At 40.3% G+C, this 27,845-nt stretch overlaps 2 protein-coding genes across 4 annotated transcripts; both read right to left on the minus strand.

Annotated features, from left to right (window-relative positions):
• Positions 1-502: 502 nt before the first annotated feature.
• Positions 503-11,293, minus strand: b3gnt2a (UDP-GlcNAc:betaGal beta-1,3-N-acetylglucosaminyltransferase 2a). 3 transcript variants are annotated; one of them, XM_079614749.1, is made up of 3 exons: positions 11,026-11,273; positions 5,602-5,690; positions 503-3,162 (listed from the first exon to the last, which is right to left on the minus strand). In XM_079614749.1, the coding sequence occupies exons 2-3, from the start codon at positions 5,639-5,641 to the stop codon at positions 1,901-1,903; spliced, it is 1,302 nt and encodes a 433-aa protein (XP_079470875.1). In that variant the 5' UTR covers positions 5,642-5,690; positions 11,026-11,273; the 3' UTR covers positions 503-1,900. The 3 variants fall into 3 exon arrangements, with proteins under 3 accessions (XP_079470875.1, XP_079470876.1, XP_079470874.1); XM_079614750.1 differs by lacking the exon at positions 5,602-5,690 and having other exon boundaries at positions 11,026-11,293; XM_079614748.1 differs by lacking the exon at positions 11,026-11,273 and having other exon boundaries at positions 5,602-6,119.
• A 2,552-nt stretch (positions 11,294-13,845) lies between these two features.
• commd1 (copper metabolism (Murr1) domain containing 1) lies at positions 13,846-27,293 on the minus strand. Its single transcript, XM_079614751.1, has 3 exons — positions 27,080-27,293; positions 25,515-25,802; positions 13,846-14,052 (listed from the first exon to the last, which is right to left on the minus strand). The coding sequence occupies exons 1-3, from the start codon at positions 27,251-27,253 to the stop codon at positions 13,945-13,947; spliced, it is 570 nt and encodes a 189-aa protein (XP_079470877.1). The 5' UTR covers positions 27,254-27,293; the 3' UTR covers positions 13,846-13,944.
• Between the last annotated feature and the right edge of the window lie 552 nt (positions 27,294-27,845).

Consider the following 27,845-nt stretch of genomic DNA (forward strand, 5'->3'; position numbering starts at 1 on the left):
GTAATATCTCGTAGTAACGTAACTGCATTTTTTTTGTTTGTAAAAACGTTATGTTTATGCATGGGGCTAATGCAAACAAAGACTGATTGTGCTTTTACAATATGAACTCTGGGCTATGCTCGCTAACATAACATTAAATTCTTCATCTTATTTTTCGTTTTTTACTACAAACTATAAAGCAGTGGACTATAATCATTATTATAATACAATTTAATTGATAAAAGCATCATTGCACTCCGTGTTAAAAATAAGTATTATCTCTGTAAACACTGCTGGGTCATCTGACCAATCAACGCAGATTAGCGTCGCGCAAAGGAGGGGTTTGAAAAACGAGTCGTTGAACGATTCATTTGGGAGTCGGTGAGCAAATCAGGTAAAAATAAATGCATATTATACGAAAACAAAAGTGTTTTTTGTCATTGCATGCATGTAAAACTGTTGTTGGGGACTCCCTAAACAACATTAGGAACATTTTAAATGTCATAATAGGTGCCCTTTAATGTATTCACTCATCCATAAACATTATTAGATCCATCGGCTTGACGACAAGTTCCATAATTCAGCAGGAAATGTTGCGTCATCAACCTTCGCCTTTGTTATTGTAAGAAAAAAATTACATATTGTATCTTTAACAGAGAATTATACAGTAATGATATTTGGCTAGACTTTGAACTTCAGAGTCTCCTTCGTCTCGTTGTGTGTGTGTGTTGTAAATTGCCCTACAACATGGTGCAAAGGTCACAACTCACTTGAAAAAAACAGCTTACAAATTAAGTAATAAAAACCTCTAATATTGTGTGTTACACACCTAACAAGTGTAATTGGCGATCGAACAAACAACAGCTTCCTGAGAATATTGAGGTTTAATGCGATAGAAGTCAAACAGCTCAGTTCTGCTTTTCCCAAACACAAATACAGGCATAAATAAAAGCAGCAACATAAAATTACACAAAATAAACCTCTTTAGCTCATTCTTGTTATGAAAATACATCCTGATTTCTCACAATGCATCATATTTTAGTCATTGTGAGTTAATGAAGGCAGGAACTATGCAAATGCAGCACAACCCCTCTGAGACATTTAATGCACATGATGTCTTTTTATAAATACACTTCCTGGTCTCATTGTGAACGATTCACCAGTTCACATTATTCCAATGAAAATTGGACTTTCTTTAAAGTCCCCCTGTAGTCAATAATTATATCCCTTAAAACTAATCTTTGATCACCAAAATGACACATTGAAGCTTTTTTTCCTTGAATTTTTTTTATCATGCCTTAAAACAGCTTGAATGTAACTCGACACCCTTGCCTCATTTAGTATATGTGGTTCTATGAATATGCAAATGAGCCCCGCCTCCACTCACTCACAGCCGCTCAGAGATCCACTGGTTGACGATCACACGTTGATCTGATTGGTTACAAGGTAGTGTGTGACGTCAGAAACACCAGCGATTTCAAACCGTGTTTTTGAGACAGTCTTTGGTTCACTACCGTTTGAAGCAGAAAATACTCAGCAATGCTGTCGACTTATGAATTTAAACACGGTTTGTCTTATAGCGTATTAAAAACACCACATAGACATATAAACACCATTAAAAGCTGGATTTTCACCACAGGGGGACTTTTAAATATAACTTGCTCCACCCTTGAAACAAAGTCCCTTTCAGGAGGCATCACCGAGTCCCTCTCACTTTCAAACCCCGTTCTACTTATTTTTGGGTTGCGAATGCAATTTCTAGCATGACCGCTGTTGTGTCGCACCGTAACCAACACTGAACATGTCAAAGTAAAAGAGTTAGCATGTGTGGACTACGTCAGCAATAGAACGGGACATCAGTAAACTGTCGTTGTCTCTTCGGTATAGACCGCATTACTGATTATAATGAGCTCTATTTGCCTTAGCCTTGTCTCTTAGCGTCTTTCGTGTCCGGTGTAGACACAACGGTACAGTTCACTTTAGGGTCATTTATCCAAGACCAGATCTTTATCATGTCCTGTGGGCTCCTGGGATGGACCAGAATCAAACTTTTGTAAGCACATGGACTCTCTCTGTTCTTCTGCTCAATGTCAAAGGTCTTGAAGTCCACGTGTTTCTCCGGTACCAGTCCCAGTCTCTGCAGACACATCCCCGTGAACACGTCGTCAATCGGGTACAACGTGACCAGACGAGAGATCTTTCTTAGCCGCAGTCCCAAATCTCCCGAATACAGGTAGCCTCCTCCACCCGCGTACGGAGGGTAAGCCCCCAGAAACACGCTCTCGGGGATATAATACTTGAGGTTTTTGCTCCGTTGTGGGCTGGCGTTGGTGATCACGTCCCCAATAAACAGATCCTTTGTGCTGGATTTCGAAAAGTTGCCTAGGTAGCTCAGAATATGGTGCGTGTTGACGAAAACGTCATCATCGCCTTTGAAGACGAATTGAGCAGAAGCGCAACGTGTCCCGAACCACTCCAGAAAAAGGATTTCTTTCAAGGTGAGATTGAAGAACGAGTCCCGGTAATCCCATTGCACAACGTCGCCGTACAACGCCGCTTCGTGCTTGACCATATCCGACAAGTCCGGGAAGTGGTCCGTCGCGGCCGTGTTCCCAAGTAGGAAGACCGTGGCGATGTGCCGGTTGTCGAGAAAACCAGCGCGACCCCATGATTCCCGGATGGCTTGTCGTCGGTCGAAATGTGACGCGATGGACTTTATCGCGAACAAAAGGTACGGCGGTTCAGAACACACTTTGGGTGCGTCTGTGATCAACGGGTACGACCGACATCCCATGTACAATAGGAAATCCTGGAATCGCTGCGGTAGGGAACTGAAGTCCTCAATCTGTGTCGGCACTCTGCCGTTTGGCCGGCACGGACTCGTGCGATTCAGCCAATGCGGGATTCCCCGAAAGTCACGAGGAAGCTCGCTGCTATTCGCAAGGGGCAGGTAGTAGATGTCGTCCAAACGCTCCTGCTCCCGATTCCAGAACGCCTCGCTGACTTTCGGCTTCTTCCAGAACACTTTGGGAATCATTTTCTGCTGCTTGGAGATGACCTGCTCCTTCCCGTAGCTTCGGGACACTTCCACCATGATGTAGATGAGGAAATTGGCTAACGTCAGCACTCCGAGCAGCTTGGTCCTATTCCAGTTGCTATTCATTTTGAAGATGCCCTCGCCACCTATAGACACAGAAAGAGACTCATTACCTATTGGGATACAGTCTGGAAACAGATTGTGTACAGAAAATGGTGGAGAAAGTGGGATGGGAAAACCTCAATGACCTGGAAAGTGGAGGAATATGTTGGATAAAAAGTCAGTTAGTATGGACTTCATCCCAAACAGAATGTGTTAAAACCTCAACCATTAGAGTACTTTGCAAAACCTTTACTGATACAGTGAATTAAGACTGAATTAAAGTGTGTTAAAATCATGAATATCAATTTTGATCTGTGACACTTACATACTGTATGTAATAAATCAAATTTATTTCCACATATGTAAGTTGCCCAGATCAGAATTGAATGAAATTCATACACCAAGGGCCATAATGATAAAGTTTTAAATAATCATTCTAATTCTGAGAATAGGGAAATCCACAACAGTTATTTTCCAGCTGATGAATTTTAAAAACATTGAGAGTCAATCAGAATCACAGCTCGCACATTTACAGTAGCAGATGATGTAACTGCAGTACATGCTAATAATAAACAGAACAATATCATCTGTTGATGTGGATGCTAATAGAAAAGGGTTCTAAATAGAACCTTAAATGGTTCTATCAGGTGCTTCAAAAAACCCTTTTAGGGGTTCTATCATGGATAATGTTATGGATGATAAATTATTTATTTTATTTATTTTGTTTTAATACATTTTTTGTTTTATTTAAACTTTATGAATTAAGGCGCTTGTAAACATACTATCTATTTATACCTATATCACAAGAAAAAAATGACATAACCTGTAAAATATCACATTATTCCTTGTAAGTCGCTTAGGATAAAAGCGTCTGCTAAATGAATAAATGTGTGCGTAAAGATGAACGCACCATGCAATCATTTAAGACATTTCTCCTTATATAGAACCTTTTTGGCACAAAGGGTTCTTTAAAATGGATTTAAGAATCCTAGGGTTCTATATAGAACAGCACTGAACCTTTATTCTAAGAGATTTGTCTTTATAATTATCGTTCTTGGTGTGAACAGGCCTTTATTGTCTTAATGCAGGTTCCTGTTTTTATTATGTGCAATTCTTTACATTTGTGCATGTTATTTCAAATAAAAAACAATGTCTCCCTAATAAAACAACTTTTTCCATGCCACAAATTGCTCTTATTTTAATTTCATAATTTCTTATTTTTTCTCTCATTCAAATGACTTTTTTTTTAAGCTTATGATTTAACATATTTAGATAAAACAGCATCAAAAATGTCTGAAAAATGAATGTCCAATCATGTTGTGGGCCACATTTTAAACGTAATCTGAGCAACTGTACAAACAAATGGATTTGAGTAGATAACCAGAATTGAGCATTAAAGGTTTGGTGTTAATGCAGCACATTATTATATCTCAACCCAAAAAAAGCAGCCGCGTGCTCATGCAAAAACACACACTAACCACAACATATTATTAATTTATTCAAAAGGAAGGTGCAAAGAGCAACCTTTCGTTGTACATTTTAGTAGACAAGTAAAAAGAGCTTCCTGGAATGGTTCATCCAGAAATTATACTTGTCATTGTTCACTCACCCATATCATTACAGCTCTTTTCTACATACACAAAAGTGCAATAGAAGAACCATTTTGGGTTCCTGAAATTGGAAGGATCCATGGATGTTAAAGGTTCTAAATGGAACCATCAATGCTAATAAAGAACTTTTTTAAGAGCATATACATACGCCAAAATGTACAATAAAACTAAATAATTAGGGTTGCACTAGATATGAAAATTTTGGCCGATACCGATAATTCGTTATATTTGAAAGCCGATAACCGATATATCGGCCGATAAATCTAAATCCAAATTTTTATATCATTTTTGATAGCCTGATTACAAAAACACAAGTCTCAATATTAAAATCCATGTCCCAAGCACACAATTATAATGCTCTCATGATTTTATGCAGCCGATATGACAGCACATGTTGCACTGAACTCTATTTTCCTTTTTTGAAGTGATTTCAATCATATTTCAAGCAATTCAAAACCATAATGGGGAACAGTGCGAATCTGAAGCGGCTCAGCTGAATCTGCTTAAATATATCAGCCAAATTTTATTATCCAGGCAAATTATGATAACATTAAAAATGAACATATATCGGGCCCAATACCGATATGGTGGCATCCCTAAAAACAGCACAATTAACAACTTTTGAAGTCAAAATCATAGCATTGTGCGTGAAAAACCTCAATTTAAGTTTTCAACACACAAAGCTGAAGGCTTTCAGAAGGCTCAGAATAAAAACTATTATTCTGTGTACCACAAAAACAAAAACAGTAAGACATAAAGCTGAGTAAAACAGGACAGAATTTTAATTTCTGGAAGAACTGCTCCTTTAAGAGAGCGTCAGCTAAAACATAGATGTCAGTAAAACGTTAAAGTGACGGTTGGTCCGTGACTCACAGCGAGGGCATCTGCAGGGTAAGTCTAGGCTGAGATCCATGAGAGAATCCGGTGGGAAGCGTCCAGGGTTTCTCCTCCTGCGACTGTACCTGAACAGTAAGGGATGAACCTGCTGCATATCAGCCAATGTTTCATCCCGAAACCAAGGTCTCTCTCTCTCTCTATCACCATCCAAACATTCAACCTCTTTTCTTCCTAATATCTGTCTTTCGTTCCTGCTCTTAGTGTTGTTTAGCATCACCCTGAATGTCATGTAATGTCACAAGCTTCCTTCTCTCATTCCTCAAACACATCATGTGTTCCTCATGACACCAATTACAGATGTGCAGCGTCAGACTCTCCCGACTCTCGTGTAGCCAGACCTTTGACTAAACCGCTCTGGTATTCAGTTTATTTTGTCTCACTAAGCCAGGAAGAGACGGTGACTGGCATGTTAAGCAATCGAGTGATAGTTTAGGGATGGTTTATGTAGTTGCAAAGCAAAATAAAGGCAAAAAGACAAGCCTCATGATACACTCTAAAAAAATGCTGGGTTGTTTCAACCCAATTTTGGGTCAAATATGGACAAACTCAAACGTTGGGTTAAAAATGTAATTTAAACATTTAACCCAACGGCTGGGTTTGTGCATATTTGACCCAAAATTGGGTTGAAACAACCCAGAGTGTAGGTTTCTTGGCATGGTGGGCTACTACCGTGGTTTTTGCAGATTTTTTTTTTTTAATGGTTGACGCGAGTGATCAAGGTGCTGGCGCTGTCTACTTCAAGATGGGGTTGAGAATGTCCATCACCCCGTTTGCTACTTCTCCAAGAAGTTTAATCAACATCAACGGTGGTACTCCACCATTGAAAAGGAGACGCTGGCCCTTGTTCTTGCTGTCCAACACTTTGAAGTATATCTGGGTGCTTCAGAACGATCGTTTATAGTGATCATGATCCTCTGAAATTCCTAAGCCGCATGAGAAATGCCAATCAGCGTCTGATGCGGTGGAGTTTGATCTTACAACCTTTTAACATCGAGGTTAAGCATATCCATGGTACTGATAACGTCTTGGCAGACGCCTTATCTAGAGTACCTTAGACCAATATTTATAAGATTACAGTTACTTGATAACTGTATTTTCATAACTCAATTTTCTTAGCTTGTTTGTGTGTTTTGTCATCTAAATTACAGTATTGTTAAAAAAAAAAAGTTTTGAAATTGTCACACGCATCTCTATTGGTGGGGTGTTTGTGTGGCATTATATGTGTTTTGTTATTTATATTATGATTATGGAGACTGGAGTCACCATTTTGGTGTGGGGGTGTGTTACGTCCCTCCACTACCTGTGTGTGGTGGTTACCTCTACCAGAGAATGTCTAATAAGGGGAGAAGTTTCACTCTCGCTGCTTCCGGCTTCTGAACTGGTTGCAGTTCCACTCTGGCTCCACATGGGGGCGCTCACAGGACGAGTGCAGAATGAATGGAGGTCTATGGAGCTATACCCATCAAAATCCACTTTTCTCAGGATATAATTTTTTGTCTAGTAATTTGAATGTTGTATTCGAAAGGAGATGCAAAGACATTACACATTGCTGCGTGTTAGATTTTTTAGAGTCACTTATTTGCTTTAAAAAGTATTTTAAAATGTCAATGACGTCTTACACATCGTACGACCAGAGATACTGCTTTACGGCAATCCTTCAGTCACTGTGGTGCTTTCGCGCTCTGCACTTTATTTTCTCTCGAGGCATCGACAACACAGCTGACACAGGGAAACACACGTGCTAGAAGAGTTTCTGTTAGAAGACATTCTGGTCCCGCTTCGGATGCCACGATGCCATCAAGCGGTATCTCTGGTCGTAACCAGTCCTTCACTGACCAATCAGCGTTCATTAGCAGAATGCTACAACGTCAATCTGACATTGGATTCTGACATCAATATGATTTTAATTTGCAACGTTGGGTTTGGTCTTCTAAATCCGAATTTTGTCATTGTTTTGGAGCACACTATAACAATAAGGCTAACATATTCATACTAAAAGCCAAAAAACTGGGAACAGCCATTTGGGTGTCCGAAACCATTGTGGACGTTATTGAGTGACTTATTCAATCCCACGACTGGAACTGTGTTCTAGAAATAAATGTGATATTTATATGACGGCAGGCATAGATTCAGAGGCATAAGGTACTGTGAGTATTACATGCAACAATAATAATAAAAAATGCATTGACATTTACTTTTATACTTAAGTACTTTTAAAATGAGTACTTCTGGACTTTTACTTAAGTAAAAATCGGTCTTTACAACTTTTACTTGTAATGGAGTAATATTTGACCAGTAGTATCTGTACTTTTCTGTACTCAAGTAAGGAAGTTGTGTACTTTATCCACCTCTGGCCATTTGGGACAGGGCCTCAGATGGCATTAAAACTCGAAAACAATAATTGCAGGGCAACAGGTCTATTTTATGACTGCAATTTAGATCTTTTCCCAGCATGACATTATCTACACTCCAACAAGGAAAACTTTCTCTTTCCACACTGTGACTCAATGCTATCACTTCTCTCGACTTTTTAACAGCTTTTTGGTGCAAGAGCTCATTATAGCAGAGTCCAATCCAGACACAATCACACTTCCTCTCTTATTGGGTCAGCGGCCCTCTTCTTTACAGGCCACATGCATGTTTTGTGCAGCATTTAAGAGTGACTGACACATAAGTGACTGAGCAACTGCTAGATTGGCAATGGAAATAAAAATGCAACAGAGAAAAAGAAAAAGAATTGAGAAAATCTGTAAATTTTACATCAGAACTCAAATGTTTTCAGGATGCAATCACTTTAAATTGAATGTCACACTAAAGTGTCACACACTATAACAGTACACACGCATTAATCTCTTAAAATACTGACTACTTAAAGGGGTGGTTGATTATGATTTCGCTTTTCTAACTTTAGTTAGTGTGTAATGTTTCTGTTTGAGCTTAAACAACATCTGCAAAGTTACAACGCTCAAAGTTCAAAGCAAAGGGAGATATTTGCTTTTAAAGAAATTGCTTTTTAAGGACTACAACAAACGGCTGGTAGGGACTACACGACATTCCTCCCGGGTTAGTGACATCACCAACCCTTAAATTTACATAAACCCCGCCCCCTGAACACGATTTATAGATTATCAAGACAGAATATGCTAATCAATGACTAGAAGATAACTACACATCAGCAACATAAATTCATCAACTAAAGGCCATTGCACACTGAGTCCGAAATTCGCATCCGAAATTTTCGCACGTTAAAAAATAAATACGACCTCACGTTATGTCAATCACGCTTGCACACTGCCTCCGAAACTTTCGTCCGTCATAAAAAAAATCAAAACGGGTTCGATTTTCTGCGTTTTTCGCATCCGTAACAAGCAGTTTGAATGGTGTTTGAATGGTGCTTTGACAATTCAGAGCCACCGAATCACGAATACGAAAAAACGCATACGAAAATTTCGGACTCAGTGTGCAATGGCCTTAAGCATTCAGAAATGTCCTGTTGCTTCTACATGCTCTCACTTCTTCTTGAGTCTCTCCATCATTGTCTGACTCCGGTTTGAACATAAAAGGCTAAAAGTTGTTGAAATGTTCAGTGCATGTGTGTGTGCGGTAAAAGGACACGAGTTCTTGAAGCTCCGCCCCCTGTACCGGGAGCAGCAGCTCATTTGCATTTAAAGAGACAGACAAAAAACAGTGCGTTTTTGCTCTCACTCAAAAAGTGCCAATTTTAACATGCTATATAAACATATCTGTGGGGTATTTTGAGCTAAAACTTCACATACACACTCTGGGGACATCAGATACTTTTTACATCTTGTGAAAAGGGCATTTTACCATTTTGTGATATAGGCTACTTATGGTATCTGTATATATATATATCTGTAATAGAATGCACAATAATTGCAATGAATGTACCAGCATTTAATGCTCTTAAAGTTGGCATGCACCTGAAGCTGAGATAGTCTTATCTTATTGTGAGTGACACAACAAACAAATGTAAACAAATAACAAATGCAGGGCGGGACTTGATTTTGTCCATCGGGAATTGATTGGATCATTGTGATTTGCTATTGGTCAATCACATGTGAGTGTTTGTTCGGACAGTTTATTTGGACTAAATTCAATTGATGGAAAAACGGCCTGAATCACTTTTGGCTGAATCATTGAGAGTGCTTCACTGAATCGTTTAGACCAACTTGGAACATGACAAAGAAAACTGATTTTAAAGGTGTAGTCAACATCCTGAAGATATAGGCTAATGCTTCACTGTACTGTACTGTGTGTGTGTGTGTGTGTGTGTGTGTGTGTGTGTGTGTGTGTGTGTGTGTGTGTGTGTGTGTGTGTGTGTGTGTGTGTGTGTGTGTGTGTGTGTGTGTGTGTTCATTAGATCTCGGAGTATACATACTCCTGGACTTTCCACAGGCGTCATGGTTTATTCGCTAATGCTCAGGTAGCCTATTTTTTTAAACAGTGTTGAAACTTTGATCCTTAAAGCAATAGTTCACCTAAAAAAGAAAATTCTGTATTTTTTCACCCTTTGTGACATTTTAGATACATATGGATTTTTTTTCCAACACACAATTTATTTTATTTTTTAAGATTCAACATATATGCCTATAATTTCTTTACCATGGAAGAAACCAGGAAAAGCCAAAGGCATAATGAATGTGGAATTTATCCACTTTATTCAGCCATGTAATAGCTTTATGTGAGAAACTGACTGAAATTATTACCCAAAATGTCAAATATGATGCAGGTTGGACATCAATAAAAAAAAATTCTGGTTCTCAAGTGTGTCGTAGCCAAATTTCCTGATGTCTAAACATCTTGCATATTTTTTTCACATATGGGTCATACAGATTATGTTATCATAGGCGTAATTTGCGGGTGGGGCGGGAGGGACACGTCCTCACCCCTTTTTGCCAGGATTGGTGTGGTCCTCATCAAATTTGTTTAAACATCTTGCTTCACAGATATAGGCTATACCTAATGCAAAACATATCCAGATGATGTTCATTTATAGATATAGTAGTGGATGTAAAAATGAAACTATCACATTAAACGAGTTCACAATGCACTATTGAAATTGATGTTAAATCGTAAATTGAAAAAATCGTAATGTTATTTTATTTTTCTACAATTGTTTTTGAACATATCCGATATAGCATTGTATTAGCAACATTTAGTGGTCACTGTAGTAGATGTCAAAGGATCTATGTAAAAAGTCTTTAATTGTAGCCTACTTTTGTTTTCCACAAGATAAACAGTTAAACGGACCTAACAAAATTTAAACATTCATATGTAGGCTATATATCACCATCGTTATTTTTTAATTCAATAGACACATTCTATCTATTTAGGCATTTAATTTGTCCTAACTCGTAACTCTTATCGAGTCTGGTTTACCTGTACGTGTAGGTGCGTGGCAGCTGCGACTCTTCTCGTCTTTATAACAGCGAACTGGCGTTTCTTCAAAGAATGGACATTTTCCTCTGTCCTTTGGTCTTAGTCCACCGAACGGAACCTCTGTTGTTTATTTCTTTAGTAAACTTGAAAGTCCCGTTTACTTCCATGCTAGCGTGCCAGAGAGCGGCACCGCACTCGAGCAGGTCAGAGTCTCCTCACGCGCGCCGCGAACCCCTCTGACCACGGCCGCGCGCATGCGCACGCACACGCACGTGCACAGGTTTAGCTATGCCAATGTCAATTTTAAGAGTTAAGCACGGCGAAAACGCCCGTTACTATTTGCAATGTGAACAAATTATGTTTTCTTTACATGTACTGATATTAACAGGTTTGGGGGTTGAGCCTGCCTGCTTATACCATTGTGTCTACAAGATGTCCTCTACGAACGTCTGTCTGTCTGTCTGTCTGTCTGTGTGTGTGTGTGTGTGAATTCCTCTGATTACTGCCTAAAACTTGCCTCAGGGTAACAAACCCACATTCTTTACCTTGAAAGCACATTATGCATATAATATATCTGCACTTCATGTGTATGTTTGATAACCCCGTTCAGTTATTTGAACTTATTTCATACCTTTAACTCCAATTGTCGTGACCAATTTGGGATTTTTAAACTAAGGTTATTTTCAAGTTGAGTTTACTCATGTTTATAAAGCAGGTCAAAGGTTAACCAATTGGAAATGTTTTAGATAAAAAAATAAAATAAAATAAAAAAGGCAAATAATGAAGTAATTACATTTAATTAAACATTACAACACTTTTTCTTTGTCACACTATACGCCCTATAGCAGTCATTGTAAAATATTTTCTGCATTACGTGGAAGGGCTGCAGTCTGAAAAACATTTTATAGTCTATTGATTTTTCATGATTCACTTAATTTTTTAGTGGTATAAATAATTCCTTAAATGGCTTTGTTACCTTAAAAGCAGTGGAAACATCATATTATATAATATATGAATGCAGCCACAAACAATATTGCAGTTATCATGTCATTTTATTTATTTATATATTTCCCATTATTAAAGTATCTGTCCTTTTAGTATTTATACATTTACTAAGTAAAAGTAAAATCAAATTAAGCTGTAATGTATTAAAATCGTCCCCTGCTGTTTTTAATATTAGTATTATGACAGAAAATTTTATAGGCACTCAATTTCACTACAAATATAACTAAGATTATTTGCTATTTCTATTTTAGTAATGAGAATCATTTAAAATGTAAGAAAGATCAAATATTTTTTTGTTTGTTAAAATCAAATATTCTCCTGATAGGTGTTAATCCTAACAGTATTCTTATTCTATTCTATTCTGTTCTATTCTATTCTATTCTATTCTATTCTATTCTATTCTGTTCTATTATGTTCTATTCTATTCTATTATGTTCTATTTAGCACAATAAACCCAGAGTGGCAGCATTAACAGTTGGTTCTGTCAGTATCAGGCTTGTAAAATAAACAAATGACTCACTATTCGAATGAAATCATTAGTTAGCAGCACATTCACATACAATAAGAGCGTCAGCTTCTCCCTCATTGGTTAAACTTGCGCACCCGTCATAGCTTTCTTCTGAGATGTTCACAACGCTTCATTGCGATCGATCATCACTAGTAAACTCATATGACACTTTTCAAAGGCCACAATCACACCCATTGACTTCTCATTTGAATAATTAATAGGTTGTCCACCAGCTCTTCGGCTGTTTAAACCACACATTTGTTGTAAATGAGAGAACGAGGACCGTCTGTTTGAGGCCGAGCAGGAACAAAAGCGCGCTGATGTGTTTGGTCTGTGATAAACAACACACAACAGTGCTTATCTGGTTCACGTCCAGACACTCACACCTGCGCGACCTGAGACGCGTCTCAACCCGTTCACCTGATGGGTGTTAACTCTTCTTAAATATTTAAACAGAACGAGTGGCATCGCAGTTCATACACAAAATAAAATTAAAGATAAAGGGGTATGCAAAGTAGCATCCAAAATTGAACAACATCAAATGTCAGTGAATGTTGTCTTTATACCTTTTTTAAAATAGGACATTTATATATATATAAAAAAAACTGATATAAGTTGTTTTCTTTACTATTCATTACATGAATTTTCTAACGATAAACACTGAATAAAAGTAAAATAATGTATATTTTATACAAACATTTGTGCATTTAAAAATAGCTTTTTTTGTGTGTTAAATTATGGCTTATCTAAAATAAAATAAAAATGTAATTATAATAGACACTATTTTTAAATATGGGAACAGTGGTCTTATCTATAAATAAGTATAGATTAACAACATAACTTTGATTTGACTTTCAGAATGATGGCCTTCGCTCAAAAGCACAGCGGTAATGAAGACGGATCATGATATTTGTATATATCTGCTGTTCCTCGAACACTAAATCATTTCGCACACATAATAAATATTAACTGGCATACATCAAGAAGATTTACAGGTCCATGTCAGATCATTCAGTCACCTGCACTGCCACTAGAGGTTATTACCGGTACTGCATTTAGTTATTAAGTGACTATGTAAAAGCACCATTATCCCTGTGAAGTCAGTAAGGGAGTGTCTTTGCGGGGGAACGCAAAAGATGTGAGAAAAAAAAAAAAAAATCTCCCATCCTAATTTTTTTCCACCAGCACGTCCCTTCAGGGGCTCCGTAGTCATGTCTACCAAAGTATATTAGTGGAAAACTAACACTGAAATAATACAGAAGGAAAACTTTTTAAAAAATAAACTCACAGATATCAAAGTTTGAGGTTAGACAATGATTATTTATGATGAAAATAACAATACAGCACTTAAACACACATTCTCTCTCTCTCTCACATACACACACCTACGAACACGCAGATGAGCTCTAGCTGCGATGTACGACGCTGTCGATGCTCTCCTGAAGCTCTGCCATCTTCTTCAGCACCAGATTCACCTTCTGCTCATCAAACTCCAAACACACAAACTCAGAGCTCTGAGGAGAGAGAGAGAGAGAGAGAGAGAGAGAGAGAGAGAGAGAGAGAGAGAGAGAGAGAGAGAGAGAGAGAGAGAGAGAGAGAGAGAGAGAGAGAGAGAGAGAGAGAGAGAGAGAGAGAGAGAGAGAGAGAGAGAGAGAGAGAGAGAGAGAAGTTTACATTCAGTATGAATGGTGAAGCTGAAGTGACCCAAACTCATTTTCAACAACACATAACTTGTAATATCAGAAGTGCTGCTGACTCGGCTGTTAGAGTCCACCCGCATCAACACAGCGGTGTTAGATTCACTGCACGGAAAACACTCAAACGGTAGAGAGAATCGACATCAATCAGATTAGATTTGCATTTGCAAACGGTTTTCCTGGAGTTCTTGATTCTGATTGGCCGGTCAGCGTTCCGTGAACAAGTTTGTTTGCACAGTGATGCTAAACTGTCCATCATTGCCTGAACTGAAGTTTCTTATCTCTCATATCACTTCTGAACCAATTGTATGTCCATCGCAGCGTCCGAAATCACGTATTGATTAGGTACTACTATTTGAATTTACTTCATGACTGTAGAAAAAGTTTGTATGAATATGGGTAGTATGGTATGAACGAAATTCTGACGTACTACATACGCCATGTTGTTACGGTCACGTGACCCACCAGTTATGTCGCTTCACCTCCATTCATAAATCCTCTACTATGTATGCATTAGACATACTACTCTGTTGGTGTACAGGTGAAACTCGAAAAATTTGAATGTCGTGCAAAATTTCATTTATTTCAGAAATTCTACTTAAAAGGTGAAACTAATATATTATATAGACTCATTACATGCAAAGTGAGATATTCCAAGCCTTTATTTGTTCTAATTTTGATGATTATGGCTTACAGCTTATGAAAACATTTTCACAATATTCTAATTTTGAATTTGGGGTTTTCATAAGCTGTAAGCCATAATCATCAAAATTATGTGCCGGTGTCCAGTGTCTGCGCCGGTGTTCAGTGTCCGCGCCGGTGTTCGTGCCAATGTCTGTGCCGGTGTCCAGTGTCCGCTCCGCGCCGGTGTCCGTGTCCGTGTCCAGGCCGGTGTCCAGTGTCCGCACCGGTGTCCAGTGTCCGTGTCCGCACCGGTGTCCAGTGTCCGCACCGGTGTCCAGTGTCCGTGTCCAGGCCGGTGTCCAGTGTCCGCGCCGGTGTCCAGTGTCCGTGTCCAGGCCGGTGTCCAGTGTCCGCGCCGGTGTCCAGTGTCCGTGTCCGCACCGGTGTCCAGTGTCCGCACCGGTGTCCAGTGTCCGTGTCCAGGCCGGTGTCCAGTGTCCGTGCCGGTGTCCAGTGTCCGCGCCGGTGTCCAGTGTCCGTGCCGGTGTCCGTGTCCGTGTCCAGTGTCCGCACCGGTGTCCAGTGTCCGTGTCCAGGCCGGTGTCCAGTGTCCGTGTCCGTGCCGGTGTCCAGTGTCCGCGCCAGTGTCCAGTGTCCGCGCCGGTGTCCGTGTCCGTGTCCAGGCCGGTGTCCAGTGTCCGCGCCGGTGTCCAGTGTCCGTGTCCGCACCGGTGTCCAGTGTCCGCACCGGTGTCCAGTGTCCGCGCCGGTGTCCAGTGTCCGCGCCGGTGTCCAGTGTCCGTGTCCAGGCCGGTGTCCAGTGTCCGCGCCGGTGTCCAGTGTCCGTGTCCGCACCGGTGTCCAGTGTCCGCACCGGTGTCCAGTGTCCGTGTCCAGGCCGGTGTCCAGTGTCCGTGTCCGTGCCGGTGTCCAGTGTCCGCGCCGGTGTCCAGTGTCCGTGCCGGTGTCCAGTGTCCGTGCCGGTGTCCAGTGTCCGCGCCGGTGTCCAGTGTCCGCGCCGGTGTCCAGTGTCCATATCCAGACCGGTGTCAAATGTCCGCACTGGTGTCCAGTGTCCAGGCCGGTGTCAAATGTCCGCACCGGTGTCCAGTGTCCGTGTCCAGGCCGGTGTCCAGTGTCCGCACCGGTGTCCAGTGTCCGTGTCCAGGCCGGTGTCCAGTGTCCGCACCGGTGTCCAGTGTCCGCACCGGTGTCCAGTGTCCGTGTCCAGGCCGGTGTCCAGTGTCCGCACCGGTGTCCAGTGTCCGTGTCCAGGCCGGTGTCCAGTGTCCGCACCGGTGTCCAGTGTCCGTGTCCAGGCCGGTGTCCAGTGTCCGTGCCGGTGTCCAGTGTCCGCGCCGGTGTCCGTGTCCATATCCAGGCCGGTGTCCAGTGTCCGCGCCGGTGGCCAGTGTCCACGCCGGTGTCCGTGTCCATATCCAGGCCGGTGTCCAGTGTCCGCGCCGGTGTCCGTGTCCATATCCAGGCCGGTGTCCAGTGTCCGCGCCGGTGGCCAGTGTCCACGCCGGTGTCCATGTCCATATCCAGGCCGGTGTCCAGTGTCCGCGCCGGTGTTCAGTGTCCACGCCGGTGTCCGTGTCCATATCCAGGCCGGTGTCCAGTGTACAGGCCGGTGTCCAGTGTCCGCGCCGGTGTCCAGTGTCTGTGTCCAGGCCGGTGTCCAGTGTCCGTGTCTAGTGTCCGCGCCGGTGTCCGTGTCCATATCCGTGCTTGTGTCCATGTTCATGCCGGTGTCCAGTGTCCACATGATATGCTCCGTGCCTCTTTTATTACTGCACTGCCTCAATGCAAATAATGCGTGTCCGCACCGGTGTCCAGTGTCCGCACCGGTGTTCTAGTGTCCGCGCCGGTGTCCAGGCCGGTGTCCGTGTCCAGGCCAGTGTCCGTGTCCAGGCCGGTGTCCAGTGTCCGCGCCGGTGTCCGTGTCCAGGCCGGTGTCCAGTGTCCGCGCCGGTGTCCGTGTCCAGGCCGGTGTCCAGTGTCCGCGCCGGTGTCCGTGTCCAGGCCGGTGTCCGTGTCCAGGCCGGTGTCCAGTGTCCGCGCCGGTGTCCGTGTCCAGGCCGGTGTACAGTGTCCGCGCCGGTGTCCGTGTCCAGGCCGGTGTACAGTGTCCGCGCTGGTGTCCATGTCCACCCGGTGTCCAGTGTCCGCGCCGGTGTCCGTGTCCATATCCGTGCTTGTGTCCATGTTCATGCCGGTGTCCAGTGTCCACATGATATGCTCCGTGCCTCTTTTATTACTGCACTGCCTCAATGCAAATAATGCGTGTCCGCACCGGTGTCCAGTGTCCGCGCCGGTGTCCAGTGTCCGCGCCGGTGTCCAGGCCGGTGTCCAGTGTCCGCGCCGGTGTCCGTGTCCAGGCCGGTGTACAGTGTCCGCGCCGGTGTCCGTGCCGGTGTCCGTGTCCAGGCCGGTGTACAGTGTCCGCGCCGGTGTCCGTGTCCAGGCCGGTGTCCAGTGTCCGCGCCGGTGTCCGTGTCCAGGCCGGTGTACAGTGTCCGCGCTGGTGTCTATGTCCACCCGGTGTCCAGTGTCCGCGCCGCTGTCCGTGCCGGTATCTTCGCCACTTTGGCCTAAATGTCTGCCATTTTATTTTATTTTATTTTATGTTACCTTGTAAGGCTTTGTTTTTAAATAGGGAAATTAGTTTAGCTGTTAATAGTCACTTGCAAAATAGTAAAACCAACATGAAAAAGAATCATGATATATATATATATATATATACTGTATATATTTTGCCATATATATATATAGTGAGTCACAATAGCCATATCACATAACATGTAACCGCAGTGACTAAAGTAAATATACCGGTCCGGAAATAACATTAGAAAGCACGATTGACAACGATTTTTAATAAACAAGCTCAATTGAGGTGCAAATTCATCAGTGCAGTCTAGTTGCTAGATAACAGAAACATGATCTGATCTCTCACATTACGGATGTGACAGACAACTAGGCAACAGGTCTGTCCTGAAAAATTAATGAAGTCGTTTAGGTTAGAAAATGCAACTTTCACTCTTTTTAATAACTGAACTATACAGTATACAATACAGTATATAACCATATAGGACCATGGATGTGAAAATCTCGTTTCCTTCTTGCCGTCCAAACACGGCACTGAGAATGATTCGTGGTTTTATCATGCAGTAAGTGATCTCGTGACCCAGAATGAAGAATCAATCTCCTCTTACAGCATCTTTGTGGCCGTGATGAGGGACCCTTATGCTCTCCCGCTGCTCTGAAGAGAATCGAATACCCAACAGTCCCCTATTCTCTGAGCATGAATCATACGGCGTGTAATGCAGCACTCGGCACACGGCACCAAAGATACCAAACAATTAGAGCACTCAGACAAACAAACGGGCTGAGAGCCACTTACAGCTGAAAGGAGGCTCCTCTTACAGTGCAGAATGTGTATTTACACAAAAACACAAATAAATTAGGGCTGGGCAGTATGACATTATATATCATGGTGATGGTATAAAATGTCTATCGTTAGAGATTTTGGTATCTCATGTATAACACAGCATGCAAATACACGTACCACAAACCTACTAACACTTTATTGACATGAAACGCATGAAAGACACAAAGAGCTTGACTTGCTTGATGTTAAAAAGGAGTTATTAAGTGCAATAACTTGTGAAAAACAACTTGAGTGCTCGCGGTGACTGCCAAGTAGTGATTCAATGGTTCACAAAACTCACGGTTCGGATCATATTATGGTTTTTGAGTCACGGATAAGACAATTCTTTGGATCAGCAAGAAAACAAATATTTTGGAGTGGGGGGGTAACTTTGCTTTCCATTTATTACTTAAGTTAAAGCACACTTTAAGTACTCCTATACCACAGCAAAAACTACTAGCCTAACTAATAAAGTTCAAACACTCCCAAAGGTAAGTGAACACTTCACAAAGAAGAAAATACACAAATAACAAGCATAGAGAAATCATCATCGGCAGTCCGTCGTGTATCGACAATGACTGTCTGGATTGGAGGCTATTGTAGGCAGGCTCTCATGTGGGCTAGAAGGCCTGCTCTCGATCTACAGCAGCGATGGCATTTGCTACAGACAAAGTCTTTTGCTGCAGTGGAATAGTGCGGAAAAAACAACACCATGGAAGCTTGTTTCCGCCGCCGAATACAACAAGAAAAAAAAGAATTGCGACTTTTTATCTCAAAATTGCGAGTTTACATCTCAGAATCAAAATTGCGAGATATAAAGTCAGATTTGCGTGAAATAAAGTCTCAATTGCGTGTTAAAAAGTCATATGAAGTAAGAATTGCAAGATATAGTCAGAATTGCGTGAAATAGTCTCAATTGCGTGTTATGAAGTCATATAAAGTCAGAATTGCGAGATATAAAGTCAGAATTGCGAGATATAAAGTCAGAATTGCGAGATATAAAGTCAGAATTGCGTGAAATAAAGTCTCAATTGCGTGTAATAAAGTCATATAAAGTCAGAATGGCGAGATATAAAGTCTTTCTCGCAATTGCGAATTTATATCAAGCAATTCTGACTTTTTTTCTCACAATTGCGAGTTTACACCTCGCAATTATGACTTTTTATCTCAGAATTTCGTGATATAAGGTCATCAGAATTGTGATAGAAACTATTCTGAGGTTAAAAAAAATCAGTCTTTTTTCCTTAGAATGACTTTATAACTCGCAATTGCGAGTTTATATCTCACAAATCTGAGAAAAGAAGTCAGAATTGCAAAATATATAAACTCGCAAATTATGTGTTATAAAGTCAGAATTGCGTGATATAAAGTCGCAATTGCGAGAAAAAAAGTCAGAATTCTGACTTTATAACACGCAATTGCGACTTTATTTCACGCAATTCTGACTTTATATCTCGCAATTCTGACTTTATTTCACGCAATTCTGACTTTATATCTCGCAATTCTGAGAAATAAAGTCAGAATTGCGAGATGTAAACTCTTATTTTTTAAAATGTTTTATTCTGTGGCGGAAACAAGCTTCCATACAAAACGCCCACCCACCCCTAAAATAAAAAAATAAAAAGAATAAGACAATCAAAAAGAAGGCTGTCATTTTCGTCTTGCCCCGCTAAAGTTAAATGATAGCATACAGCAGATATTTCGGATAAGCATCTAAAATTTGCAAACACAAAAAAAAAAAAAAAAATCTCACAAAAAGAGCGGATGACGAGCGGAAAGATTAAACGGCCGAGTAATGACGGCTAATGTCACTAATGGCTTTCCGTTTCCTGTATCCCAGACCTCTTGATATCAGGGAAATAAACACATGGATTAGAGCTCCATCAAAACCTCAAGCAGTTCAGGAACATATTGAGGACTTTGAACATTAAAAAAGGGCAACACACTTTCCTTATGAGGGTGTTTCTGTAAATGACAAACAGTTTATGATATGATATCCAGTGTGATATATCAATTTAGAGGTATATTACACATTGTGCATGGAGAAAACTATAGTTTTACTGTAATAGTGACAAATAAATGAAGGCTAAATGAATGAAAATTCATAAATTACAAAAATGTATTAATATAATAAACAAACATATTTTCAATTTAAATGTGTGTGTGTGTATATATATATATAAATGTAACAAGATGTATTTATATTATGAATAATACATAATTAATAATCAAACCCCAAGGTGGTAAAGAAAAATTTACTTTTAGAGTGTTTTTCCACTTACACCGCAGTAGTATATTTTCATAATTATTAATTTATGCTTTCCATAGATATTCAATGTAGCAGTTTCAGGAAAACCGTCATCATGGAAAGCAGAACTACTTTACAGATGTGCAGTTACAGAAGATAATTCAAAACCTCTGAACATCTGTCGGTCAATAAGAGTTTTTAACCATGGTATAGTTTGAATAAAAATAACTTCTCATTTCACCTGCAATTTGGACTAGTATACATAAATATAATAGGCCAGTTTGCATTACACTGACTGGATAAATAGTGCTTATACAACACTTGTCTGCCAGGTAGTTAATGGACATGCAACAACATGCCGTGCAGTCGATTATACTAATTAGTGGTAACAAAAAACATAAAAACTATGTAAGCTGTGCCGTTCCCAGAAGATGATTCAAAACCTCGGGACATCGGTCAATCAAGAATGAAAAAATGAAAAATAATGTTTAAAAAAAAATGTCACAACTGGTAAGAAATCTTTTTTTGTGGGCTTAAGATAAACATGATACTTAATATCTTCTATATTAGCTTCTACCTGTGCAATAAATCTTGCTCATTCATTCACTAATGCAAAATAATTTCACTACAGTATAATGCTATTTGTTAATATCTCTTATACAGGGGAAACTCAAAAAATTTGAATATCGTGCAAAAGTTCATTTATTTCAGTAATTCAACTTAAAATGTGAAACTAATATATTATATAGACTCATTACATGCAAAGTGAGATATTTCAAGCCTTTATTTGTTATCATTTTGATGATTATGGCTTACAGCTTATGAAAACCCCAAATTCAAAATTAAAATATTGTGAAAAGGTTTTCATAAGCTGTAAGCCATAATCATCAAAATTATAACAAATAAAGGCTTGAAATATCTCACTTTGCATGTAATGAGTCTATATAATATATTAGTTTAACATTTTAAGTTGAATTACAGGAATAAATTAACTTTTGCACGATATTCAAAATTTTTTAGTTTAACCTGTGTGTTAATATCAATGTGAACTCTTAAAATACTCTCAGATTTCAACTTTGAGGCTTACAGAGGTTTTTCACATACTTTTCTCCACACACATCTCTGAACGCCCACCCAACATGTCACAACTACCGACCAATGTGAAATAAAACACCGACGGGTGTGACTTAATTTTTTTCCGGGACATGTCTACACATATATTTATAGGTGTGTGGCTACACCAGAGATGGGGACTCGAGTTTGAGACTCGGACTCGAGTGCGACTTAAGTCGCACACACAGTGACTTCAGACTCGACTTGAGACTCGTCCTCGAAAGACTTCAGACTCGACTCGGACTCGAGCTGCGGGACTCGTGAACAATGTTTATTTTTAGGAAACGTCTGATGAGCTCGCTGTTATTCCCCTCCTTCCGTTATCTATAACCTGCCTACATAACACTATATCTGCTGCGCGCGGCCACACATGAGAGGACATCAAACATCGATTGCACCGGCCGCTGCTGTGCCATTCATCGTAAGCTTGGGTTTAAAAACTTTCACCTCAAACAGAATTTTCACTTCAAACAGAAGGCACAAATCCTTTCTTTAAAGTGAATTTCGTTTTGTATTAATTGTATCTTAATTTTAATCAATGTTTCATCAACCAATTGCCTGGATTTAATAAATAAGAAGTAAATATAGCAGACAATATAATCACGACACGGAGGCGCCTGCGTGTGAACTGGAGCGCGTCTCATAAATTAACCGAAACTCAGCGTATAAGGTAGGCTAGTCTACTTCACAGACCTGAAAAATATATCTATATTGAAATGTAGCCTATACTTTTATACAGAACAATTCAAAACGAAAGAAAACAGACTGCTCTCTGCTTATGTAATCCGTAGCCTATTTCTCTCTGGCGCATTCACTACTGCGAAGATCGCGAGTCAGCATCGTCAACTTAATGTTTATTAATAAACAATTAAAATGTATCCTTGCTATATTTGACATATTCATAATCATTGCTTTTGCTGGTTCTTTGAGCTCTGGTGCTTTATCGGTAGCGCCACCGCATTAAAAACATGATTGCGTGATGAAAACATGATGAAAAACACCACCTAAATATAGCCTAACTGCTTAGAAGGAAAACACAGAACAAATAGAGTAGCCTAATGCGCATACGTCCATCTCGCGAATGTACAGTCTTCTTCATGCCATCATCACCCATATAGCCGCTTTTCCACTGGCCACCGCGAGCACAGAGGCCGAAACTCCTGTCAAAAATAAATCGCTATACAAATATATCAGACGCTGCCATTTAGTCTTTATTTAAAAACCACAAACAGGTAACTTAGCCTACTTGCATTCTTCATTTGTCTCGCGGTCTTTTTTTTTTTTTTTTTTTTTTGAACAAGTAAAACTAAAAGTGTGTTGTAACGCAAGCGTTACTGAATATTTAACGAGTAAAATATTACTGAAAATGTATTAGTAATGCCGGCTTAGACTACTGCGTTACAGCAAAAAGTAATATGTTACTGTTATGCATTACTTTTGTAACGGCTTACTCCCAACACTGCATATTACTTTGATCCTTATATATAGCTATACAGTGTTCTAAGCAGCCTGAATGGGTCGCTGTACGTGATGCAACACTTATTTAACCACAAGAGACTTGAGACTTGACTTGGACTCGAGCTCAGAGACTTGAGACTTGACTTGGACTCAAGCTCAGAGACTTGAGACTTGACTTGGACTCGAGCTCAGAGACTTGAGACTTGACTTGGACTCGAGCTCAGAGACTTGAGACTTGACTTGGACTCGAGCTCAGAGACTTGAGACTTGACTTGGACTCGAGCTCAGAGACTTGTGAGCATCTCTGGGCTACACTAGACTGAGTGATGACAAAAATGATCATCATCAATACTCTCAGGCCTTGTCCACACACTAATACATTTTCATTTGAAAACACGATTTTTCTCTCTGTTTTAGCCTTTCGTTCACCCTGAGGTATTCAAAACACATATTGTACTCATATATATCTATAGTTAGTTAGTTACATCGGCATTGTTGTGCCTGCCGTTTACTTTCAAAGTGTTGCTAAAGAGAAATGTTCCTTTGTAGACTCTTCATATTAAATTCCTTGCAATTGACCCTTCGCAGGGAGCTTGATTGACAGGTGATCTGACCAATCATACTTCACCATCCGCCATTTTCTCCGACAAAGCAGTCATGAGAGTTAGTAGATTAACATGGGAGGATTTGAACTTGAGAAGCGGAGTGTACTGACGCCTTTCCGCGGTTAAAACAACATTACTTATGTTTATTTGATGCTATAAATTAACTAGAAGGAAGAGATGATCGGTTCACGAGCAGCTTTAACTGAGGCTCTACAGCGATCTGTCACGAGACATTAAAGAGCCACAAAACGGTATTTATTGTTTAAATTTCTTTTTAAAAATGACCAAATTTGAAAGGTGAGACTTTGTTTAATACGTTTAATATCAAAAGTAACCGAAAAGTAACCTGGTCTGTCCTGTCTGTCAGTGTGTTTTCAGTCTCCTCTCTGCTCCACAATGTATTTATCACTGCGTGAGAACATGGTGTGTGTGTGAGTGTTAGAGCGGCGTAGCTTGTCGGACATAGCGACAGTAACTAGGGGGGGGGCGGGTCTTTGCGAATGGTCAATTGCTGTCCTGATGCAAAACACGATGACAATTGAGTTTTAGACCTTGCGATTGCGAGTGCAACCTGCACACAAAGGTGTGTGGTGGGATATTTATGAAAGTGATATTTGGCTAAGAAAATTATTGTGCCAGAAAAATAGCGCGAGAAATGCAATACACTCTCTCGGTATCATCTCGTAAGATTGTATTACGTTTTACGCATGTGATGTAAGGTGATTTAAAGTTATCATGAGATCAAAACTGACCCGGTTTACTTTGTTAGCGCACATTTCTAGTCTTAAAAATATTATATTAAATAAAATATAACAAAAACAGGCAAATAGTGTCTAAAATGTAAGTATATTAACTTCTTGTTTATTAAACTGAAAATAACATTTGTGAATTATGCTGATATTTGAAGAAAAAACGGCACTCTTCGTGTGATATTGAATAACTATATTAAATTATATAAATATAAAAGAAAAACAGAGGTATTTTTGCCCTTTATCTTGAATATTGAGGGCATTTTAAATGTATTTTAATAAACTAAATCACGCAGTGAAAGCGTAGACTCTCACACACAGTACTCTAACCTACTAGACTACATCACACAGTGTGTGATTTATGTGTGTGTGTGTGTGTGTGTGTGTGTGTGTGTGTGTGTGTGTGTGTGTGTGTGTGTGTGTGTGTGTGTGTGTGTGTGTGTGTGTGTGTGTGTGTGTGTGTGTGTGTGTGCTCACTTGGTGTGTTTTTGTAAAGTGAGGGACATACTCGATATTGTCAGATCGCACATTGTTAAAACAAACAACCATCACGATATTATCATAGACGATATATATCGCACACCCCTATGTAGACGTAGCCTCGGCCAAACACACTTCCCTGATTTTAGCGTGCAAAAATATGCTAAAATCAAGCACCAGAGCAGGGCGGTGAAGAAAAAAAACTCTTTTAAAACACTGCTGTACGGAGATCAACCCTTAAAGGTGCATTGTGTAATATTTAGGAGGATCTGTTGACAGAAATGCAATATCATATACATAACTAGGTTTTCAGTGGTGTATAAAGACCTATAAAGATGGTTGTTTTCAATGTCCCCTTACATTGAAATTACCATTTTGTGCCTCCATGTTTCTACGGTGGCCCTAAATGGATAATAGTAAAGAAACCTCATTGCTTAACTGGCTACTCTCTGCTGTCTCAGACGACGACATCACTTCCTGTCGGCCACCGTAACTTCTGTTGGTTGCAATTCGCAACCTCACCACTAAAACTTACACACTGCACCTTTAAACTTGCATTTCTCATTTCTCACCTCTCCGGTGCGGCCGAGCTCTAACTCCACCAGTGCCACGGGGCTGTTGGACACCGTCCCCCTGCTGGCGGACGTGTGCAGGTCCACCCTCCACTTCAGGCCCCTGAGGCCCGGCTCCCAGCGGCTCTGAGCCAACAGACTGTCTCGCACCCGCGTCCGGTGGGTCTTCCAGAAGCGTCCCAGAGCGACCGCCTGCTCCGGAGTCACGCCGCCTCCACCCTGCCTACGCGTCTGCGCCGTGAGGAACGCCTCCAGCTGCGTCTGATCCATGTCCGCTGATGCCATGGACTGAAGGAGGGACAGGCAGATCAGGTTATGGGTGCAGTATGGGATAAATGATGATATTTGCCATTTTTAATTATCAGTATTGGCGGACAAGTTTTACTGTTTGGCTGATAAGAGTCAGAAGCAGACTTTTATTTTTTTAACAGCGCTGAGAACGCAGATTTTGGAGCTCTCATTCTCGGTCTTCATTTGTTTAACACTAATGTACACTATAATCTTCTCTTAAATTACCTGTCATTTCTCAATGTTTCTCGGGTCCGAACAGAGCTTGGGAAAGAAAGATTTTAAGTAAAATGCTTCTGTTACTTGGAATAATCTGCAAAATATTTTCCAGTTGTTAATGGTCCCATATCTCAATTTTACTTCTTTAAAAAAAAAAAGTTTTATCCCCTTATAAATTGTTGCTGTTATTCCTGATTGTATTATATTGTGGTTGTCTGGTTGATATTGTAAAATGGTTCTTACGCTATTTGTTGCTGCCTTCTTTGACAGGTCACTGTTTTAAAAGTTTTTTTTTTTTTTTTTATCTCAATGAGGGTTTTCTTGGATGGATGGATGGATGGATGGATGGATGGATGGATGATTAGACCGAATATTCGACAGAACTGTTTAAGAAAGTAAACAGTAGGCCTATATGAAAAGTATGACTATTTTTTTTTACCATTTTTTATTTGAAAAAAACATTATAATAGGCTTTCAGAATCAAAAAGTGTCTAAAGTAAAAAATGTTTATTTTACATATTTATTTCTTATCAGTATGTTTGCATATTTATATATTTTCCAATTATTTTTAATTTATAAAATGTAAAATAAATGTAAATCTTATCCCAGCCAGCAATTGTTATGCGTGAGTTATTTACTAGGCCTATCTTTAAATTAATAATGTGATATCACATTATATGGGCTTTATCGACCATCAACCACCTGCTCTCTAAGATATTGGCCATCAAAAAATCCATATCATCGTAACGTAGTGTACACTGAATACTATTTACTATTAGAAACAAGTTAAACAGAATGCATTATGAAATGATAACGTTACACGTTCAGCAAGTGACATCTAACGACCATACTAGTAACTGACAAACTAGCATTGGTGCTGCAAGAAATGTGCTGCCCTCCAGCGGTGGACAGACAGTGCAGTCCAAACCTGCATTTCGTTTTAAACAATGTAAGATATCCGTTCGTATTTTGCTGCAGAAATATTAATAAACGCCCCCGCTTAAACGAGTAAAACTCGTATAGAGAGTGTGTGTCGGAGGAGGAGAAAGTAACGTTACCTTGAGAAGCGACCTCATCTTGTCATGCAGCGCGCGGAACTCGTCCTGCGTCGTCTCGGCGTAGAGCTCATTCTTCAGAAACTCCTCTGTGATTTCTGTATTGCCGTAATAAAGTCTCTGTGTGATTCCGTTCAATAAAGCGCTCACACATCTCTGGCTGTCCGCGTCAGCCATGTTGGATGTTGACAGGGGGTCATGTGATCCGCGTCACGCGGCGCACCGCGCGTTCACTTCCGGTATTTTTCTGTTTAATAATTTAATATAAACATAAACACAATCCTCATGGGACCCAGGAATAGACTTTTTGTCTATTCTAGTGGACATTATGTTTTAGTAAATTTCTCTCTGACACCATACCATACACTTCACAGTTTTTGTCTGGATCTGCTGTAAAGAGTTTCACCATGACAACAACAACAACAACTTCTCCTTGGTCTTTAAGACTGACATTAATTTAGTGATCAAATGTAGCACTCATGGAAATATGATCATATTTCGTAATTATCATTTAAATATGACTTTTTCATTATTGTTTGTCATAAATCAACATCTCAAGAAAATGTTATGGGGTTTCTTATTAAAATATGACTTCCTGTTACGAAACAAGGCATTGATTTCATACATGTCAGTGCAGAGACCCCTAGGGCCTGTTACATAAACCGCTTAGACTAGTCTTACAAGTTAGTCATTTAATTGTTTTCTCTAAGACCGTTCATAACTTTTTTTAAGTCAGTTAGGCTACATAAAAACGTAGGCCACACTGGCC

This window comes from Phoxinus phoxinus, assembly GCF_949152265.1.
Source record: "Phoxinus phoxinus genome assembly, chromosome: 6".
NCBI lineage: Eukaryota > Metazoa > Chordata > Actinopteri > Cypriniformes > Leuciscidae > Phoxinus > Phoxinus phoxinus.

Bases quoted from the DNA above. Each gene is read 5' to 3' on its own strand.
- b3gnt2a (XM_079614748.1), bottom strand. From the start codon at position 5,854: ATGACATTCAGGGTGATGCTAAACAACACTAAGAGCAGGAACGAAAGA. The intron at 3,163-5,601 runs GTGAGTCACGGA...CTGTGTCTATAG, and splicing joins ACCCTGCAGATGCCCTCGCT to GTGGCGAGGGCATCTTCAAA.
- commd1 (XM_079614751.1), bottom strand. From the start codon at position 27,253: ATGGCTGACGCGGACAGCCAGAGATGTGTGAGCGCTTTATTGAACGGA. The intron at 25,803-27,079 runs GTAACGTTACTT...TCCCTCCTTCAG, and splicing joins AGATGAGGTCGCTTCTCAAG to TCCATGGCATCAGCGGACAT. The intron at 14,053-25,514 runs GTGAGAAATGAG...CTCTCTCCTCAG, and splicing joins AGCTCGGCCGCACCGGAGAG to AGCTCTGAGTTTGTGTGTTT.